Raw genomic sequence first — 22,980 nt, 5'->3', positions numbered from 1 at the left:
AAAACTGATTGTTGTAGCATCTGGGCTGCTTACGCTGTTTCCTATAACATTTACTTGTTTCAGGTACAAAATATTTTCATGAAATTGTTAAAGGAAACTTGTGATTTTTTTACTCATAAAATGTCAATACATTTGCCATTTTCAACCCCCCAGGGCACAAGTGTCCAAATAAGGAGTATCCGGCTGCTGCGCAAGCAGGGACAAGCGACAACCCTACTATATATGGAGGGCGACTTTCGAGTATTAAATCGACCATCCAGGTTACGGCATGATGAAGAAAGGCACTGCAGTTTTTTCTCTTTTATTAAGTTTGGTTTGTAAGTTCTGCACTTCACAGACATTAGTTACAATTAAATTACAGACTGGATCGGTCCCCATTAATATTCTGAGAGTAAATTGTTTCATTTTTGTTTTTCAGACGAATTACTTGCAAATTCTATTACCTACCAAGAACCAAACGTATATTCTGACGAAGACAGTGATGCTGTTCTTAAATGCAGCTACACGTCTAGCCAATCGAACCCATATTTATACTGGTATCGTTACGATCCCAAAGATGGCCTTAAGTATATTTTATGCAAAGGTAAAACCAGTTACTCTCATACAGCGGAGTTTGCAAAAGGAAAGTTTTCGTCGGTAACCGAGGCCAGTCAATCGGTATTAACAATTTCCAGAGTGAATGTGCAGGACTCCGGGGTTTATTACTGTGCGATTGATACAGCACAGTGAGATGCACGTACCCAGCCCCTGTACAAAAAGTAACAGTGTAATATCCCAGCTAGAGAAACATACGTTATGTTCTTAATGCATAATGATATATGACACACACACACGCGTACGTTAAGAACAAATGGGCTCATTTGTTTGTTATATTTTATTTTTCAGTAAAAAGTATCGATTTCTAAACAAGTTACAAGTTGCTTGATTTTTTTCTTTAAAGTCTCAAAGGGAGCTTGTCTTCAGTCTGTGGTTCATTCTTCTGAGTCTCAGGCATACCTCTCAACCTCATAATGCAAGAAATCTGGACAAAGTCCGACAAAATGGGGGGACAAATGCAAAAATAGTAACATATTTTATATATTGTTTTTATAAACTTAGAAAGTTGCAAAAGTAACAGGGTTTGCTTTATCGTGCATTTTCTGAAGGGTTTGAAATCCGAAACTGAAATGTATGTCATTGTTTAGTGACTGCAGTCCTCAGATCAACCCAGTGATTTGCCAGACCACACATTTTATGAGGAAAAGACCAAAAATATGAACTAGCATTCTGGACATTCTTCGAAAATCTGAACAGCTGAGAGGTGTGACTCAGGCAGCAACTTCATTGCTCAAGAAATATCACTTTTCCGGGTGGTCTAATTCACATAATTCACACACAGACACATATACACATGCATTCATATTTTATCTCTCCATCTATCTATAGGGATAAGAGAGAGGGGATAGTTCTGTTTTCCTTAACAGGAAGGTTTGAAAAATGATAAAATTCATAAATTAGTTTGCAGTTTCCACTGCACTACCTCCTTACCACAAAGTAATACTAGTGGTTCTAGCTGTGAAAACAATGGGACACATAGTGCACCTTACCGTGCACACACCTGCATGCATACATACACACACACACACACACACACACACACACACACACACACACATATATATATAAATATAAAATATAAATTATATATATAAAATATAAATTTATATTGTACCGTGTATGTGTACTTATATAATTGTAATCAAAGTACACATTAATTTATAGCAAATATTGTGTTCTCACTAACAAACATGCACATGCAAACATGCACACACAGGCGCACACGCAGGCACAAACACACACACACACACGCATGCACGGGGTACTGATTTTAAAAATAAAATATGTGAAAAGTTCTGTAGTGCATGGAGTGCTGCAGCTGCATTCTGAAATCAGCAGTAGCATCTGGTAACTTCAAATGCAAAAGCAATTGAATGGGTGGGGGCCACTGGAATGGGGTGGGGCTCTATTACAGCATGTCAGTGACTATTACCCGCAATCAAATGCTGTTAATCAGCAAAGCCAGCTCTTTAGGTGAAATAGAGCCCTAGACTAAAGGCTCTCTGTGCTCCTCCCATTGTTCACTAGTCCCCCTGCACTTCCCCATTGCTGTTACCTTTATTTTCCCTCATTCTGCCTCAATGCTATCTAGATAGAGTACTACTTTCTTGCTGTTTCACACTTTGTCTTACTATTTAGCCCCCTGTGCCCCCATTTTTAACATACACCAACTGACCAAGAGTATACTGTAATAAGTCTGAAGGAATTAACTGAATTAAGCCTGGGGTCTGGGGCCACTGGGTTCCTGGAAGGCATAGGGTTCTAGATACTCTGGTGTGCATTTCACAGCTTTTTTTACAACATTTTAATTTAATGATGGTCTTGACAAAAGTCATGAATAAGTAAAGAAATCCAGCCTAACCTTTTTGAAAAATAAGTCATGTTCAAGGCTTAATGTTCAAATCTAACAAATACGTAGTTTCCCAATAAGCTGAAAAGACAAATGGAAGGATATACAAACCCTGTCTGGATTCCTACCCCCTCCAAAAAAGTATAACATCTTTCTACGCACCCATCTGATATTAGACTTGGGTGAAAGAAAAAAAAAACACAAATTGCTAGAGGGATATATTATTATACAGCTAAGGGTCGGGGAAAAGAAGCCAAAGCACAAAGATAAAACCCAACGAGAGAGACAGAATATATGTGAAGAGTACATGCAGACTCCAAACAGAAGTCACAATGAAAAACTCAACCAGAGAACCAATCATTGCTAGAAATGGCAACACTACAGGATGTGAAACTCTGCCAATGATCAGAGGCTTTCAAATGCAACCTACCCATACCGCCACAGACATCCACTTACTTTGCACAACACTGATGTTTGACTGTGATAGAATGTGAAAAATATGGCCAACTTTCTACTTTATGTACACTGAAACACATCTCCCATACCCAGTCATTTGCATCATAGACAATTCCTGTTAGTCATTTAGAACCCCTTCATTGATTTTGCACTCCTCAGATATCTGATTATGTTAAAAATAACCACAGTAAAATGTTCCCTCTGGCTTCATACCATGCATAATATTTATGAAAACAGAATAATGGGTGTTTAAAGTGTATTAGTCACATTCTGAAGTACGTCTTAAAAACATAATCTTTCAAGTTGGATATAACTGCCTGCCTTATACAATACAAATTATACAGTTTTTGTTACAAAAGTGAGTTGGATATAACTGCCTTGCCTTATACAATACCAAATTATACAATTTTGTTGCAAAAGTGTGTTGTTTATGCATTTTATAATGTTGATAAGGACAGCCCCTTGATTGTTTTCTTAGAACTGAAAATCCCGGCCATGACACCATGAATGACTGAAACCACAATGCCTCATTTCCTGTATTAATGAATAAGATACACTATTCCCAGGCTTAATGCTTCAGTAGTAGTTGTTTCTTAATTCCTAAAAAAGACAAGTTGCCAAGTAATTATTACAGGCAGAACACCTCACATTAAAATTATCAAATGATACAGTACTGAAATCACACTGTGAATAAGAAATTGCACTTTTAAAATGATAAGCTATTTTCTTATAAAGCATTACAATCGTATGAAAATTATAGCCCAATAGCTACTATGACATTGTTTTGTAGATATGACTATAAAGGAAAACCAAGTAAAAAGTGAAACTGAAAATATCAAACAATACACTATCATCTTTTTTTTTTGCCCAAAATTACTTACAACTTTGACATGGGGAGTGTGAGGACAAATTAAGTAAATTGTAAAACAAGAACACTTCCGAAAGTGACCAATACACTTTTAAGTTACAAAAATGATAACATTGTCAACCACTTTCTCCAAAGAACCCCTGTTCCTAGCAATAAACGTTATTGTCTGCATGCATGTCAGTTAAGAGAATGTAATATAATAAAACATAATAATAGCCACAGTAATTTATTCAACACCACTGCACACACACACACACACACACACACACACACACACACACACACACACACACACACACACACACACACACACCACATAAATACACATATACATGCACAGATATAACCGTCAATTGTAGCCTCTTGTATGACTGTGACTGTATGCATAAGAACCTCAGACATTTGACTGTGATAAAATGAATAAATAAATACATAAATAAAACACATGAATTTATCTTTTAGCTCACTGCTGTTAGAATGCAGTACAGCCCTCGAGAAATGCATACATCTCAGTCTCTTATTTCAAGAATCAAAGAGTAAGCTAAAAAAATGGTAGACAAAGGACCAAAATTAGGTAAAGCTATTACCTTTATATATTTAGAAACTAGCAAGAAAAACTAGAATTATAGGCTTGTGATTATGAAGATTATTAAATCAGAAACTGACATATCTGCCACCATTCTTTAGAGACTGCATTTCTTATTAATTTGTCATAGAATCACAAACTTTATGAGAAACAGACCAATATATGAGACAAAACATCAGAGCCACTCTCTGAAATCAGGGACATTTGAGAGCATATGTGTCTCCCCACATATACATACATGCACACACACACACACACACACACACACACACACACACACACACACACACACACACACACACACATTTTCTCTCTGTCTTTGATGTGACTACCAATTACAGCCACTTGTATGACTGTAACTGTACACCTCAGATGTTAGATTGTGATTAAATGAAAGAATAAATACATTGATAGTCACACAGTAATTTATCTTCTAAGCTCACTGCTGTCAGAGTGCAGTGTAATCTCTCCACATGTCTTGTCATCTTATCTTTAAAATAATGTCTAATCTTTTAAATTCAGTACAGTTTCTTTCTTTTTTTTTTATTAATGGGGGGAGGTGAAGCCCAGCAGCTAGTACCATGAGACACCAACTGGAAATCCTGAAAAAGTTATAGGAAATTATAATTGGGCCTCTGTTCATAATCAGCTTATTGTGTGCTTGAGACATCGATGTCAAGAATTCACCTGGAGAGTAAAACTCAAATAATGAATACTAAAAACAAGAACACATAATAAAAGATTATGATTATTGATGCAATTATAATTCTTTATAGTACTGATGCAATGATAATTCTATGTACATAGTCATATGTGGCTCTTTCTCTTCTCCATGTATTATCAGTTTCAAAAAAAAAGGAAAGAGAAAGTTTAGGAGTGCAGTGTTTTACTAGCTTGGGATCTGCGGTCGTGCAGTGGTAGCATTGTTGCCTCACAGCAAGAGGTTCTCCCGTTTGATTCTCGGCTGGAGTGCGGGGAGTGCCTTCTGTGTGGAGTCTGCATATCCTACCTGCGGGTCGAGTGGCATTCCGAAAGACATGCGTGAATGGGTGTGCCTTCGTTGAAGGTCGGGCGACAAGCTGGCAACTTGGCACCGTAAAAAAATCTACTGCCAATCATTAGTGGACTGGAGTTCCGCTGTGGTGATCCCTAACCGGGAAAAGCCAAAAGGCAAACACAACAATAAAGCACTTAATGCTTTCAGACAGATAGCATAATACCTCTCAATTTCTTTTCTTAAGAATTCTGGACAAATTTAAATAGGATGGGAAATAAAAGGTCAAAATCAGGGACATTTTTTAAATATTGATTTAATTAACAAAAAAATCAGAGATGTTATGCAAATTTGGGACAGCTAAGAATCATGGATAATTATGGATAGTGGGAAGAAAGGAGAACTAATGGCTTTACAATTTGTTAGACCTTTTATTCTACTAGATTTTGTGTTTTTTGATTCTGTATAAGCCCAGTGTTTGCATGGATTTCTGCTAATTTCCTCAGAACTGCTCTTGGTTTAGCTACTTTGTCTGAGAGTTACAGAATCTGCTTTATTTAAAGCTACCTGCTGCTAAAACAATGAAAATAAGTATCATTTTGTACTTCTGCTGATTATTTTTACTGTAGTTCATAATAATCCTGTATTAATTGTTGTATTTCTTGCACTTCAATAGAGTTTCAAAGCTGAACCATTTCCACTGGTGCTGTAGTACTTAATTACATTGTCTGCTAGATTTAAAGGACAGTAGTATCTAGATTGTGTGGTTTCCATGCACTTCAGCTCTAAAACCATCATTTTTACATTGGGGGTTTTCTGACTGCACTCTTGTGGCACCAGTGTGATGTAGCAAACCTATATGAATTGGGTGCTGCTGGCTGAAAGCTTATGTGTGTTTTCCTGATTGGTCTGTAGGCCATGCTGTTGTAAAACTTGTTTTTATGATTCTATATAAGCCCAGTGTTTGTGCTAAGCTGTTCTCTGTGCACTGGTAGTTAGCAGTGCCCTGTATTTAAAATCTCCCTTAGTTTAACTATCTCTGCAACCTTCCCCAGTCCCCCTGCTGCTCTAGGAGTATCTCTGTGGTACACAGAGCAGCATTGTTTTGTTGGATAGCTGCAGTTCATGCTGAGTAGACCACCCATTCTTTGCCCATGTGCTATCATCCTAGTCCAGTTAAATCTATCCAATCTTCTTCCTGATTAAACCCATAGTAAAAAACTTGACACAATGGACTGGCACTTTCCTGCCATCTCTAATGGCTAGCTTGGTGGATGTGCACATCCTGAGACATGTATACTGACAACCACTTAATCCTGAAACAAACAAACACAGTATGTGGGAGATGTAGTTATACTATGAAAACTGAGACATAACTCTAACATACTGACAAACCAATAACAAACAGGTTGTCAGCACACGCACGTCATTTCCCTTACTAAATAAGGTTTTGACACATAAACCAACATATGCAGAGATATTCACAAGCCTCCAGTGCGCTGCCCTCAGAAACCACATACAAACAAAACCAAGTCAACACCAACCACTACACTTAGAAATACACATCACAGTGTTTCCATAAACAACCCCCTAAGGCAAAACACCACACATTCAAGCATCTTGTTCATAAGAGACTCCATTGTGAGACACATGGACCCCCTCCACCAGGTTGGCTAAAGAGAGGGTTACAGTCAATCAACTGTTAGGGGCCAAGAGTTGCCAGATTATGCAGGCACCTATGTCACTCAACCACAAGTACCAGCATCACTCAGTTATAGTCCATGTAGGTGTGAATGACCTGAGATATACCTACCTAGACTATATGAAGAGAGACACGATGGACCTCTCTGAATGCTTGTCACAAGATGGAATTAGCCTCACACTGTACAGCATTCTACCCTCACAAAGAATGATACCACAATACAAACAGAAAATGATTGACTTCAATAATTGGCTTAACTACTGGTGTCATTCCAAGGGGATCCAGTATTTGTCAGTCTGGAATGACATAATTGGCAGACCATGCTGTTTTGCCAGATATGGTCTGTACCTGTCACCAGTAGCCATTCAATACTGGCAAAGGCATTAGCTACTCACATAGTGCCTTTTAGGCAGTGCCAAACCAACAGACCTACCAATGTAACAAAATTTTCTAATGCCAAGCTGAAAGCGCTACTGCTCAGTGCTGGGAGTCTTAACAAGGAACTGCACTCCCTGGAAGCTCTCATCACCCTGGAGAATACTAACATCTGTGCAGTTACAGAGACATTGTTCAAGGCTGAGAAAAACATCCCTGTAGTGCAAGTCTACAATGCCTATCACACACTCAGACCACCCTCTGAAAAGGAAAAAAATGAAAGGAGGAGGGGAGTTGTTTCCATTTACATAAAAACAATCACACCTCTAAATCGATCAAGCAGAATGACTTGCTTGGGCTACTCCATGTCTAGCTGACCACAGACAAAATACCACACCATATCATCGCCAGCTACTGGTCCCCAACCATGAACCATGAAAACCGCTCTGCATAGATGAAGTTACTAGAATCACTTACCATTCAGCCTGACACACTACTCATGGGTGATTTTAACTACCCCTCCATAAACTGGGAAACATACACGACCACTAACATACAGGCTCAGAGATTCCTGGACTTTTCAATGCAAATGCTGTGGAACAGCTGGTCTGCACTCCCACTAGGGGCTCAAATATCCCTGACATATTACTTGAAAACATGGGAAAGCATTGCAACCCCCCCCCCCCAGTGTAATGTCCTCATTGGTACAATCGGATCATAAATCAGTCACCTTTGAAATAAATGTAACAGTACAACCCCCATCAACACCTAAAACCATAATGAATTTTTCCAATTCAAATTCCCTTCTATAAAGTGATAGCATAGGTAATTTTAAAGCTCCCCCAACCACTCAAAACATGGAAGCCTATGCAGAAGTATACACAAATGCCCTGTACAGCCACTTAAACAACTGTATAGAAATGGATGTACCTGACCAAACTAAATCCAGGTCCAGCCAGAAAAACAAGTCACCCTGCTTGACCCCTGGCATAAATAGACTATTCAACAGAAGGAAGAATCTCCTATGTAGAAATAAGTGGGAGGTACACAACAGAGAAAAAAATCCCTCATTAGCCTCAACAGATAACAGGAAGCTCGTCAAGTCTTCAAAAGCTGAATACAAGACTAAAATATCATCCTAAGCAAAGGAGAGCCACAAAGTTATGTCCAAAATCTTAAGGGAAACACTCAGCAATGTGTGAGTTGGCTGTAAATGGTACCATGTATACTCAGCCAGAAGAAATAACAAACCTGCTAGCTGATAAATTCAGCTCAGTTTTCACACCCCTCCTCACCTCTGGTCACTCCCCATGAAATACCCCCTACCATTCCTTTGCCTGTTATCACAAAAGAACAGGTCATCAGTGCAGTCTCCAAACATAGAAATATGGCATCAATGAGCAGTGGCAGAATCCCATGATGCCTATTAAGTAGCTTGGAACATGACCTAGCAGGTCATTCAAATCTCTATTTGACCACAGTCCCCAGACAAGTTTTGTCCCAGTAGAGTGGAGGACTGCAACAGTCATCCCTCTTCAAAAAAGGGACCATCAACAGACCTAGGAAATTACCAACCCATAAGTCTGACTAGCCTCATATGCAAGGCTATGGAAAGGTCAATCACAGACTAGATTAACAATGACATAGGAAATTTCCAGACTATAGACCAACATAGTTTTGTTTCGTTAAGTGCAGGTCTTACCTGCTTAGTCTGGTAGACTTCTTTGTGAAGGTCACCACATTTGACACAAGACATTTGACACAATACCCAACTCAGGTATCACAGATAAAATCACAAAATTGGGTATAAACCTCTACATCACCAGATGGATAGCCGAATTGCTCATTGATAGGACACATGTTGTTAGGGTGGGGGAATCCGCATGTAGATGGCCTTTGGCTGACCGAGGTTGCTGATGATTGCAAGTTGGGGGCAATCACTGACTCCTCAAACGATTCTGACATCCTACAGAATGGTCTGATGCAGACTAATGGTTGGTGTCAGAGCCATGGCCTAAAACTAAATGCAAAGATGTGAATAAAAATACCCCTTTGGAAAGCAAATACCACTGCAAATTGCAACATTGATAGCGCCCCCCCCCCCAAAAAAATAAATAAATAAAGTGGACCCATTGGTGAGAGATCTGGGTACTTAGATAGTAATCTGAACTTTGACCACCATTTATCCACTAAGGTAAGGAAATCCTTCTGTGTAGCTTAGCTTATAGTAAGGGAATGGTATCCAGATCTAAAGATGTCATGTCGGCCCTCATCAGATCAATAATCAAGTGCAATGTCACGTACCTCATTAGATACCTGCAACAGTTGGATTGCCCTCAGAGGTTTCTCACAAAAAAAATACAAGGTATAACCATGCTGTAGGTGGCTTGGACACTCTAAAACTGGCCTTAGGTGTGCGTGCGTGTGCCTTCTGTGGAAAGTTGGGCGGCGGGCTGGCAACTCGATACCGTAAAAAAAACTTCACTGTGAATTATGAGTGGACAGGTGATCCGCTGTGGTGACCAACAACCGAGAAAAGCTGAAAGAAGAAGAAGTTACTACTTCCTTTGACTATTGTAAATCGTATGAACTTCTCTAGGTCCGTCTGAACTATTGTTTAAACCTGGATGACCATTAATCTCTGAAGAGGGATTTCACTGAACGAGCGTTATGTTGCCTAAGTTTTAATGTTAAGATCATACTTAACCATGATGACGATTATAATGATGTCTGCAGCTGTCGACCAGTTTGTCATAACAGTTAACAACCCCTCCGTCATCTTCTGAAGACCCCAGGATTCCTCCTTCCTTCTCCGATAATACTTCGTGGGTACGATTTACCATTTACAGAAAAAATATATATATATACAGGGCCGGTGTTAGCATTTTGGGGGCCCCCAGCAAATGTCAAGTTGGGGGCCACTTTCAGTCTAAGTATCACCCTGTCACTGCCACTACTTCTATCCATCTTTTTAGTTCATGCTGCAGGCTTTTAGGAGTAGTACACACAGACTGACCTGTAGCTACAATGATCTTATTACAACAGGCATAAATACCACACTATGTTGGCCCATCTCACAAAGGGACATTTACAGTTACTGCTATTTAGGTGTAACAAGGATACATTACAACAACTCTATCTACAGGACATAACTAATATGCAATGGAACCCTAGGCACTGGTTACTGTTTCAGCCCCCACCAAAAAAAAAAAAAAAAAAAAACACACTGTCCAGAGTTCCCCTGTTTTCCCATGTTGGGCTTCCCACTTATGCACATTACTTTTTTCTTCCATTTCTCACATTTTACCTTTTTCTTCAGCTTTTCAAGAAGCCATAACTTTATTTATGCTCTAAAGTGCTTTTTAAGTTATTTTTTTTCTTTTTACCCAATGATGGCTTGAACAGAAATGATGATTAAGGAAAGAAATTCAATGTTGCTTATCAGCTTTAGTTTTCCTTCTGTCTTTTCGATATACTTTCTTGACCAAGTTAGCATACTAATAACCATTTAGGAAATAACTCCATTCCCCAGAAGCTAGAGCATTTCCCAACATTTTAATCCAAAAGTGGCCTAAACAAAAATTGTGAGTAAGAAAAAAGAATTTCAGTCTTTTTTTTCTTTCAATGAAGACATAAAATGTACCAAAGACTTAAAATTCAAAGCTGACAAAAATAGGAGCTCCAAGTAAATTAAAAAGTCAATTGTGAGGATACACAGATCCTGTATGGGAATATTGTCTGCACCACTAATCCTCCCAAAAAGACAGTCACTGCCTATGCAACCCTCTGGTGTTAGATTGGGATGAAAGCAGATGTTCAAATGGCCACAGTCATATATTTCAAGTGACTGCTGAAATACATATATATAGCATGCCTACTAACTCCTCGATTCTAACCCCAAAGGCAACCAGCTGTATATGTGCCTGATGTTTGATAGTGAGGAAAGTGAAAATAAATAATGATTGCAATAATGTATTCTACTTTGCTGCTGCAGTACACTGCCCCTACAGGAGCTAAAGTAACCTTCTTTGTATACCTCTGAGGTCTGTTAGAAAAGTAAAGGAAATGATGACTACACAAGCCCCAGCACCCACATAACCTATAGTAAGTTTCTGTACACAAACATCTGAGCAGGGATGTTTTAGAATGTTTGTGGTTGAGGACAGAGGCTATTATCAGTTTTATCCTAACAGGGTCATATAATAACTCCATCCAGGCTAAAGAGTGCAGTCAGAAAATGAAAGCATTTTTTCTTCTCATTTTTCCTCAACCAGAAACAGCTTTTGGGGTCCCCACAGTCAATGATGATTAAGGGAGCCCCTGTATCTATTTATACAGTCTAGGAGTGGAGGCCACCTAATACCTAGAAGACCTAAGTGTCCGAATGCCTATGACATACATTATGCCTTACTTTTGAAATATAATCAGTTGTTAGCTTGTTAGCTACATTTTCTATTGCTACTCAGAAGAATAACGTGTGTTCTGGCATTAGTGGGTGTGTGCATTGATAACACACACACACACACACACATACACACACACACACACACACACACACACACACACACACACACACACACAAACACACATCACAGCAATATTAATTTTGTACTTATTTCAGCAAGTACATTGTACAACACTAGTACTGCTACACAAGATCAGTGACTGCTGTTTAGCAGTCATCAAACAGTAACAGGGATAAGACAATTTTATTTACCTCAGTAAGTAGTAAATTAATACCTATCACTATTCCTGATTTCACAGATATTCCTGATTTTGTCTCATAATTTTACTCTGTCATACTAAATCAAGTAATCATAGTTTTACACTTATTGTCTAAAAATTGCATGTTGATGCAAATGTGTTATTCTATTAACTTTTTCAAAGTGAATTAGAGTAATATATAAAATGTGTTCCTCATTTTGAGACTTTATTATGCTATTATTTTTATCACTGAACAGAATTCTTCAGCAAAGACGTTGAGAGTTATAGTATCAGTTGTTCTGCCAGTATGTATAAAAGCCCTGAAAAAGAAACCATCCCTGAAGATTAGAAGCATCAGCTCTTTTTAAACTCCACAGTTTGCACTGAGATCGGTCACCCTGGGCTGCTGATCTCGCTAGTGCTTACTTTGCTTATGTTCATTACAGCTTTGTCCTAACAGGGTTATATTACAGTCCTGTTCAGGTGAAAGAGTGTAATTGAAAATTAATACATTTTTTCTCCTCATTTTTCCCCAAACAACAGCAGCTTTTGTGGGCCCCACACAGTCAATGAGGATTAAGGGGCCCCTGCAGCCACAGTTATTGCAGGTACCTAAAGCTGGCTATGTTGTTAATTTTAGTGAAGAGGATGTCCACCAAAAGGGCTTAACTAGGCTGGAGCATTATATCATTGGCAAAATATTTAATGAAATTGTAGAGCTTGTTACTTGACAAAATACTATTACTGTAACTAAAGATCTTTGAATTTTGAAGGAGATAAATACGAGTTATTGTTACTTACCTGGTTTAAGTATACAAGCTTGCTGTACTAGCTTTTGTTAGTTTGACAGACATGTTACAAAATATCAAGATAACATAAGTTGCAGTGGTTGGGGCCCCCGGTTCGCTGGTGCCTAAAACCTATATATATATATATATATATATATATATATATATACACACACACTATCCTCACTGCATTGTTCCCATATTTAAAACACTAACATTAGAAAAACGAGGCGAGAGTTTATTATACCCAATACAATACAGCGTATTAAAAAAGTTCATACTTTGCGCCAGTTTGCAGTCGCGTTTTATAGAGATTGTATTTTTTGTGAATGTGTTATTTTATTAATTACGTTCATACCTTTCAACTGTCCAGATTTTGGCAGGATTTCTGCCTAATATTTTTGCTCTGCTTTTCATAAAATGTGTGGTTTTCTGGCAAATCATTGAGGATGGAAGTTACTAAATAACGATCCACATTTCCGTTTCAGGCTTCATATCCTTCAGAAAATGCATGTTAATGCAGATCCATTTTTATTCTATCAACTTTATAAGATAAATATATATCAATTCTGACCCTATTTTTGGTCTTCGTCCTCCCATTATTTTTGGCTTTGTCCAAATTTCTTGCACTAAGAGGTTGCGAGGCAGACCTCTCAAGTGTACCTCAATACGAGGAACGTACCTCATTTGGGGTCTTAAAAAGTTCATGTTCCTCGAAGTTCCATATTGAAAGGGTCTGTCACGCACTCAGTGATAGGAATTTAAGTGAAATCTATGGTAAATAGAAAATAATTGTATAAATTCAGTAAAAGATCTTTATAAGTAAAACCGGCATATTTTAACCACCCTATGACCCTCCTAGTTGAAGTTGTTCGTAAGCCATTAGGATGTGTTCCACATTTTGTCCATTTGTTCCACATTATGAGGGGTGGTGTTACTCATTTTGGAGATGGACGGTTGAGAGCTATGTAGAGAGGCATGATTACGTTTATAATGAATTGTAATCTGCAGCACCCATTCTCCTCCATCTTTAGAACCGTTTAGATAAATTATTTTTTATAAAAATTAAAAGTAAATGTAATGTGCTGATATGGTAGCTCGACGATGTCGGACTCCAAACTCTTCATTCTAAAACCACGCAATAAGATTGACGATCCTATCCTGAAACAGAGTTAGTTGAGGTAGACGTAGAATGTCCAGATTTTTACCTCGTGTTTTTACTCTGTACCTCATAAAATGTCCTGTTTTCTGGTAAGTCTGAGAAAGAAGTCATTAAGTAATGACAGACATTTCAGTTTCGAACTTCATATCCTTCGGAAAACGCATTTTAAGGCAAATGCAATTCTGGCAAGTCTCTTAAGTTTGTAAGAAGAATATTTAAAGCCTGTCATGTTTCGGGGACTTAACGCCCGCCCCAACAGCCCCATTATTTCTGGCTTTGTCCAGAAAATCTTCTGAGAAGAAGTGAGAGTCAAGGGGTAAAAGCCATAAAAGTAAGGCTAAGATGGTTTTATTTGTTATCAACTGCTTTGTTCAAGAACCGGGGACAAAGCCAAAAACAATGAGCGACTAAACTATAGAATCAGGGGGCTCTCAACTGTGGAAAATTTTGCAGGACGTCTACATTTTTCCCTCATATTTTAGTCTGGCTATCGTAAAATGTGTTTTTTTTTTGGGGGGGGGGGGCAAGTCCATCAGTTATTGTACAGTTAATAAATAATGATATACGTCTGAGTTTCAGACGTTTCATCGTTTAGAAAGTGGAAACCTGCTGTTTTTCTAAAAACTTTTTTAAATGTATACATTCCATGTTTGAAATCTGTCTTTGATTATTTTGCCCCCCCCCCCCCCACACACACACACACAATTAGTTTTGGCTTTATCAGGAAGTCTTGGGCTGAGGTTGAGCGGTATGGGGACAGTTATTACGTATTACTCAATTTACTTAGAAAGTGACAGAGCAGATTTTGCAACATAACCCCCAAATGTTCATGTCCAGAACGCGGAACACTACATACCATAATGTGGATCGAATGGGGAAAATGTGAAGCACTAACTCACCAGGAGTTTGCGTCAACGTGCGTTTTCTGAAGTAAAGGGCATTACTGACTAGCTGTAGTGGTCGGTGATTTATCAGAAAATCAAACATTTTACAATGGACAGGTCAAAACGTGAAGCAAAATCCGAAACAGACCAAAGGTATGGTGTTAAAATTTTAGTTGTAGTGGTTTTAAAATTTTAGATGGAGTGGTAAATTTCCTTTCAGAGCCACTTTTCTATCAGACTGTGTATATGTCATCTAACTCATGTTTCTGAAGGATAATTTGCCATTCCTGGTGTTGCTATATATCTTACTATCAGTGTATTTACATCACTATCCTTAGATGGACCCGTTGTTCTACGTTCACATACTAGCCAAAGCTATAATGAAATGAGAAGGGAGCTAGTTTTGGGCACCAGTTATTCAATTGAGAAGCCTTCCTCTTTACTAATGGATACAATTTAGACAGCAAAAATAAGTAAATGAATAACTAAATACATTTAGGTACCCACAGACCATTGGTATTTTGTTCCTAGCAAAAGAATTTTAAAACCAGTCTCATACCTCTCAACTGTCCAGATTTTCGCAGATTGCCTGATATTGTTGTCGGTTTGTCATAAAACGTATGGTTTTCTGACAAATCACCGAGGAATAAAGTTGCTAAATAATGACGTGTATTGAGTTTCAGATTTTATATCCTTCAACAATGCATGTTAACAGAAAACCTATTATTTTAGCAACGTTCTAAGTTTATAAGAGTGATATTTAAAATCTGTCCCTATTTTGGGTCTTTGTTGTGCCATTATTTTGGGCTTTGTCAGATTTCTTGAGCTAAGAGGGTGAGAGATGTGCATACCCCTCGTCTTTCCAGATTTTCGCAAAACGTCCAGATTTTTACTTCATATTTCCGGTCTGTTCCTCATAAAAGTTGTGGTTTTCTGGCAAATCACTGGAATGATCTGAGGACTGAAGTCGCCAAATATTGACATTCTTTTGAGTTTTAGGCTTCAAATCCTCCAGAAAACGTATGATAACACAAGCGCTGTTACTTTAGCAACTTTCTTACTTTATAAGAGCAATATTTAAAATCTACCTCTATTTTTGCCCCCCCCCCTCAATTTTATCAGGCATTGTCCAGATTTCTTACACTTATAAGTTGAGAGGTACGGAGGTATGTAAGTCATCTAGTAAGCCTATATATATGAACGCCTCGTATCTCTTAGCCTACAGTGCCCAAAATGTTGATCACTACTTCGAATAACGGAACATAATGGCAAATGAATAGTGCCTGTAATAACACTAAACCATAAGGGCAAAATATAAAATATTACTTCGAGTAAAATGGAAAATGAGGACAAAACATGGAACACTAATAACATGAACATAAGGGCAAAAACGTGGAACACTACCTCTAATAACAGTGGAATAAGGTCAAATTGTGGAACATCATCTAGAGAAAATGGAACATGAGACCAAAATGTGGAACACTAATAACATGGACATAATGGCAAAATGTAGAATACTGTCTGTAATAACAGGGAACGTTAAGTCCAAAATGTGGAACACTGCCTCGAGTAACATGGAACATAAGGACACCATGTATAACACTAATAACACAGAACATAAGGGCAAACTGTGGAACACTACCTCTAATAACTTGGGACGCGAGGGCAAAATGTGGAACATTATCTGTAACAACACAAAACACGAGGGAAAATGTGGAACTCTTCAAATAACACAGAACATAAGCGTAAAATGTGGAATATTGTAAAAAAACCACAGAATGTAAGGCCAAAGTGTGGAACACTGCCTTGAGTAACAGGGAACATAAAGACGAAATGTATAACACTTCTTCTTCTTCTAATAACACGGAACGTAAGGGTAAACTGTGGAACGCTACCTCTAATAACATGGAACATGCGATAAAAATGTAAAACGTTACCTTGAAGAACGTGAAGCATTAGGGCAAAACGTGGAACACTTGCCTTTAACCAGGAAGCTCACGCCACACCTCTCAATCTTTTAAAGCCAGAAATCTGGACAAAGACATAAATAAAAGTGGGACAAACGCACAAAAATAGGGACAATTTTTAAATATTGTTCTTACAAACTTAGAAAGTTGATAGAATAACAAGTTTTGCATTGGCATGGATTTTCTGAAGGGTATGAAGCCTGAAACTCAAATATCTGTCATTATTTTCTAACTTCAATCTTAAATGATTTGCCACTAATTTGCGAGAAAGCCACAATTTTATGAGAAATGGACCAAAAATATGAGGCAAAAATCTGGACATTCTGCGGAAATCTGTACAGCTGAGAGGTATGTCACGCCAACTTAAAATATGTTACGTTATACTTCTATAAAGTTCTTTCGATCAGTTAATGTGCTTCATTTTAGTTATTAAGGATGTTTTTTTGAAAAAAAAAATGCATTTTTCTGCAAAATGTGAGAACGGAAATGACCTACAGGGAGTAAATAAGATAACAGGCAAATACATTCGCGTAATCTTGTCTAGCTATTATTCAAAGATACTAAACTTTATTGTACAGTACAGTGCAGACTATATATTTGGTTTGCCACCTCTTCAGATGCTCCAAGTGGGACAATTTTTTGTGGAAACATGACATTTTGCGGGAAAACTCTACCCGCAGTCAATGAAAAATGAAATGTTATTGTTGTAGCGTCTGGGTTGCTTGAGCTGTTCCCTATAATATTTACTTGTTTCAGGTAGAAATTAGTTTTATGAAATTGTTAAAGGAAACTTGTGATTTTTTTTCTCATAAAATCTCAATATATTTGCTATCTTTCAACCCCCCACCCCCACCCACACACACAAATGTCCAAATAAGGAGTATCCTGCGCAAACGAGGATAAGTGGTAACCCTACTATATATATGGAGGACGACTTTCTAGTATTAAATCGATCGTCCAGATTACGACATGATGAATAAAGGCACTGCAGTTTTTTCTCTTATATTAAGTCTGGTTTGTAAGTTCTGCACTTCACTGACAGTAGTTACAATTTCATTATAAAATGGATCAGTCCTCATTAATATTCTGAAATTTAATTATTTCATTTTGTTCTTCAGACGAATTACTTGCAAATTCTATTACCTACCAAGAACCAAAAGTAACTTCTGAGGAAGGAAATGATGCTGTTGTTAAATGTAGCTACACTTCTAGTCAATCGGACCCATGTTTGAACTGGTATCGTTACAACCCCAAAGATGGGCTCAAGTTCATTTCAGTCAAATGTAAAAACGGTTTCTCTTATACAGCGGACTTTGCAAAAGGAAAGTTCTCGGTGGTGACCGATGTCAGTCAGTCAGTATTAAGCATCTCCAGAGTGAATGTGCAGTACTCCGGGGTTTATTACTGTTCCATTCCTGTAGCACAGTGGGATACATGTAACCAGCCCCTGTACAAAAACTGACAGTGCATTGTCTTAGCTATATAAACTTATGCCGCATTATGTGTTTTAATACATGAGACGGGAATGCACACACAAATGCACACAGAGGTACACACACACACACACACACACCAGATATTACGAGGAAAGAGCTCATCTGTTTACTGTATTTTATTTTTCATTAAAAAGTATCGATTTCTAAATAAGTTAGACGTTGCTTGATTTTCTTTAAAATCTCAAAGGGAGCTTGTCTTCAGTTAGTGGTTCTTTTTTATTTTAAGGAGTCTCAGGCAGCTACTTTACTGCTCAAGAAATACTAGTTTTCCCCGTGGTTTAATTCACACACACACACACACACACACACACACTGTATGTGTACGTATAGGTTCATAGGTTGATACTAGGCTATCTGCCCTAGGGCATTTATAAGCCTAGCCAGAGTGTGTTTGGCTTTCGCCACCCTTTTAGATTAGTTGACTGTGCCTCTGTATAGTAGTAGGTCACAGAATGTAGCTCTTTTAAGGTTAGTTTACTGTACCTCTGTCAAGCAGGGACACAGAAGAGATCCCAGGGGTAAACTTACGATCTCCCATCCACTCGTCAAAATTTCTCTTGAAGAGGGTCAGTGAAGGGCTCTGCCTAACATGGATTGGGATTTTGTTCCAGAGTGAGGGGAGCCTCTGGGATATGAATCTGTCCCTCCAGCATGTCCTATTTATTTCTGTGCTCAGGTTCAAGTCCCTGGAGCGTGTAGCTCTAAGGGATTTGGATTTCCTGAGGTGAAGCATGTCCATTAATTCTGGGTTGGACATGGCTTTATACGTCAGACACAGATCGCCTCTGAGTAGTCGGTACGCAACTGAGTAGAGCTGGAGTTTCTTTAGCCGAACTGCATAGGGCATCTGTTTGAACCCCTTGATCCTCTTGGTGAGGTACTTTTGGGGTCTTTCCAGTTGCTGCAGGTGTCGGGTAAGGTACATCCCAAATGGGGCATTGTATTCACTTATGGGCCTGATAAGTGATGAGTAGAGGAGCACAGTGACCTCTCTTGATCTAGATGTGAACCCTTTCGTGATAAGGTGGGCTATATAGAAGGTCTTTCTAACCACTTTGGCAACGTGATTGTCAAAGGAGAGATTGCTATCTACTTGGGTCCCCAGGTCCCTTATTACTTCTTCCGTACGTTATGGATTACCACCTATGTGGTAATTTGTGGGCACTTTGTTTTTCCCAAAGGGGATGACTATACACTTTTTGGCATTTAGCTTTAGGCCATGGCTCTGGCACCAATTATCCATCTCTGTGAGACCCTTTTGGAGGATGCTTGTGTCGGCCAGAGAGTCGATTATGGCACCCAGTTTGCAGTCATCTGCGAACTTGGTCAGCCATAGTCCACCTGTGTTAGCCTGTACCTCGGAGACATATATACCGAACAAGAGAGGTCCCAGGACTGAGCCTTGTGGGATGCCACTTGTAACTTTTTTAGAGTCTGACATGGCACTTGCTATTCTGACCATGTGGGTTCTATCCCTGAACCAGTTTGCAACCCATCTTGTGACATAGCGGTTGATATTTAAGCTGGTGAGCTTATTTATGATGCCCGAGTGGGGTATGGTGTCGAAGGCTTTTGCGAGGTCCAGGTAGGCTGTGTGGACTACCTTCCCTTCATCTATGGCTTTGGTAACTGTTTCAAAGAAGTCGACCAGGTTCAAGAGGCATGATCTGTCCTTAGCAAAGCCGAATTGGGTAGGATTCAGTGTCTGGAGGTTCCCAATGTCTTTGTTTATGATTTCCATGATGATACGCTCCATAGCTTTGCAGACCAGGCTAGTCAGGCTTATAGGGCGATAGTTTCCAGGGTCTGTTGTGGCACCACCTTTGTGGAGTGGGACCACTGTGTCTGTAAGCCATTCCTTGGGTACATATCCTGTAGTAAGGCTGAGATTGAACAGTGACTTTATGTGAGGGTTTAGTTCTTCTTGGAGCTCGTGTAAGACGCAGCCCGGGACATCATCTGGTCCCATTGATGCTGTGTTTTTTTGCTTTGGAGAGGGCAGCTCTCACCTGTGCATCTGTGATCTCAGGAAGGCTACACTCTGTTGGGATAGGCATTTGCTCTTTTGGGGGGGGGGGGAGAAGTTTGCACTGAACCTTTCTGCCAAGATGTTGGCAATGTTTGTGGGTTCAATGTATTTTTTGTCATTTTGCACTAACTCAGAGCATATCTGGGAGTTGCCTCCCAGGTTTCTGACATAACTAAAGAAGGCCTTGTGATTATCTTTAGTGTCTTGTGCAATTTTTCTTTCGAAGCTGGCCTTAGATGATTTTATGAGAGATCGTAGTTTCTTGCTAGTACTGATCAGAGACTCCTTCCCTTTTTGGGATTTTGCTCTATCGTGTAGTAGCTTTCTCCTTCTGTTGTATAGCTTATTTATGGCTGGGGTCCACCAGACAGGTCTCCTGCCTTTGGTGGAGTGAGTCTTGGTTTTATTTGGGATAGCATGCTCCATGCATTCCTGTAGGTGTCCATAGAATGCTTTTGTAAAGGATTCTGCATTGTGGGCCATATTTTCCACTGGCCTGGGGGCTTTGAAGGATTCCACCTCAGTTTTGAGAAGTGTGAAGTTTGCTTTTGGGAAGTTCTTCACCGTGGTTTCCTTGGCTGGGGGTGGGGATGGAATACGGATGTCCAGTGAGATTAGTTTATGGTCTGATCTTACCAATGAGGGGTATACTTCTAGTGGGGAACATAGAGACCCCATGTTGGTGATGACTAGATCCAGTATGTTTCCCCTCTTGTGGGAGTGGTGACAAGTTGTTCCATAGCATTTGAGTTTATAAATTCTAGGAACTGTTGGGCGAGGGTGTTTGGGCTTGAGTAGTTTTCCCAATCAATGTTTGGGTAGTTGAAGTCACCCAATATAATGGTGTTTGAAGAGACCTTCATATTCTCCAGTGTTCTCAGGAAAGCCGAGTGAGGTTCCTGTGTTTGGGAGGGTGGTCTGTAGCAGGCTACAAACAGAAAGGCAGTTTTGCCCACTGTTAGTTGCACATGGATGGTCTCCAATGCTTCGTGCAGTGCCACTAACCTGGAGGTGTGGGTATCTTTGATAAATATGAATACTCCCCCTCCTTTTGTGGTTTGGTCTGAGTTTTGGGGCCGAAAAGCATGGTATGAAGTATAACTTGTTAGTGCTGGGGTGCTCTCGGGAGCCTTGAACCAGGTTTCTGTTACTGCACAGATATCAATATTCTCCATACTGAGAAGAGTCTCGAGTGCATGCATCTTGAGGTTTAGACTTCTGGCGTTGTATGTATATATATATATATATATATATATATATATATATATATATATATATGTAAACACACATACATACATACCTAGCCATCTATCTATCTATAGCAACAGGTGTACAAAGTAGGGTGATAAGAGAGAGGGGAGAGTTCTGATTTCCTTATGAAGAAGGTTTGAAAAATGTTAGAATTCATAAATTAGGTTGCAGTTTCTACTGCACTACCTCCTTACCACAAAGTAATACTGGTACTAGCTGTGGATGCAGTGGGATGGATAGTGCACCTTACTGTGCACACGCCTGCTTGCATGCATACATACATACATATACACACACACACGTATATGTATTCATGTATATATATATATATATATATATATATATATATATATATATATATCTCGTTTGTAATATATATAAATGTATATTGTATAATGTACTATATATAGTTATATACATATAGGTGTACTCAACATATGCATTTATTTATCATGAATATTCCCTGGGATTCAATAAACTCTGCAAGAATAGCACTATTCTTGCATGGAGTGGTTCATACCCGTATAGCACAGCAGCATGCCTTGCATATTTATGAAAGTGCACTGCTGTTCAACTTATATGGACACGAACCATGAACGAGTGCAGGGGGCGTGTTCAAGTAGTGCACAGACAATGAGCATGCCCCTGCACTCAGAAAGTGCCACATAGCACTTTCTAATATCATCTGGCATAATATTAGAGAATTACGCTAATATTATGCCAGTATTTCAGTGTCTGCGGACACTGAAATGAAATAAATTACCATTTCAGTGTCCGTGGACACTGAAATAAACACAGTATCAGGAAAGCAATGCAGGCGGTGTGTGACAGGTTCTGTGACACACCGCCTGCATTGTAAAAGTTCCATACAACACCTCCACAACCTGCTAAAGCAAGAAATGTGTGCAAATGCACAAATCATGGGGGATAAATCAGTCAAAAGGGACACAACATACATACATATTACTCCACAAATTTAGAAAGTTGATAGAAAACAGGTCATGCATTACCATGAATTACTGAAAGATTGAGGTCTGAAAGCAAATGTATGCCAATATTCCCTAACAGCAGTCCATGTGGACAAAGGCACAAATAAGGGGAGGAAAAAGCAATAAAATAGGGACACCACTGAAAAACTGCCCTCACACACTTAGAGAGTTGATAGAAAACAGGGTATGTGTTAGCAGGAGTCCCTGAAGGATAGAAGCCTGAAAGCCAAATGAATGCCATTATTTCCCAATTGCAGTCCTCAATGACTTGTCAGAATGCCAC

The 22,980-nt window shown here is 39.0% G+C and overlaps 1 gene segment (V, D, J or C); it reads left to right on the top strand.

The window, feature by feature from the left end:
- Window positions 1-266: 266 nt before the first annotated feature.
- Window positions 267-729, top strand: LOC122790559. The segment is given in 2 exon segments: window positions 267-317; window positions 419-729. Coding segments are annotated over 2 exon segments (360 nt in total).
- The last annotated feature ends 22,251 nt before the right edge of the window (window positions 730-22,980 follow it).

This window comes from Protopterus annectens, chromosome 16.part0, assembly GCF_019279795.1.
Source record: "Protopterus annectens isolate FY-2018-M chromosome 16.part0, PAN1.0, whole genome shotgun sequence".
Taxonomy (NCBI): Eukaryota; Metazoa; Chordata; order Ceratodontiformes; family Protopteridae; genus Protopterus; species Protopterus annectens.
Note: the sequence above shows the minus strand (reverse complement) of the source record. Positions and strands in the feature narration are given on the sequence as shown.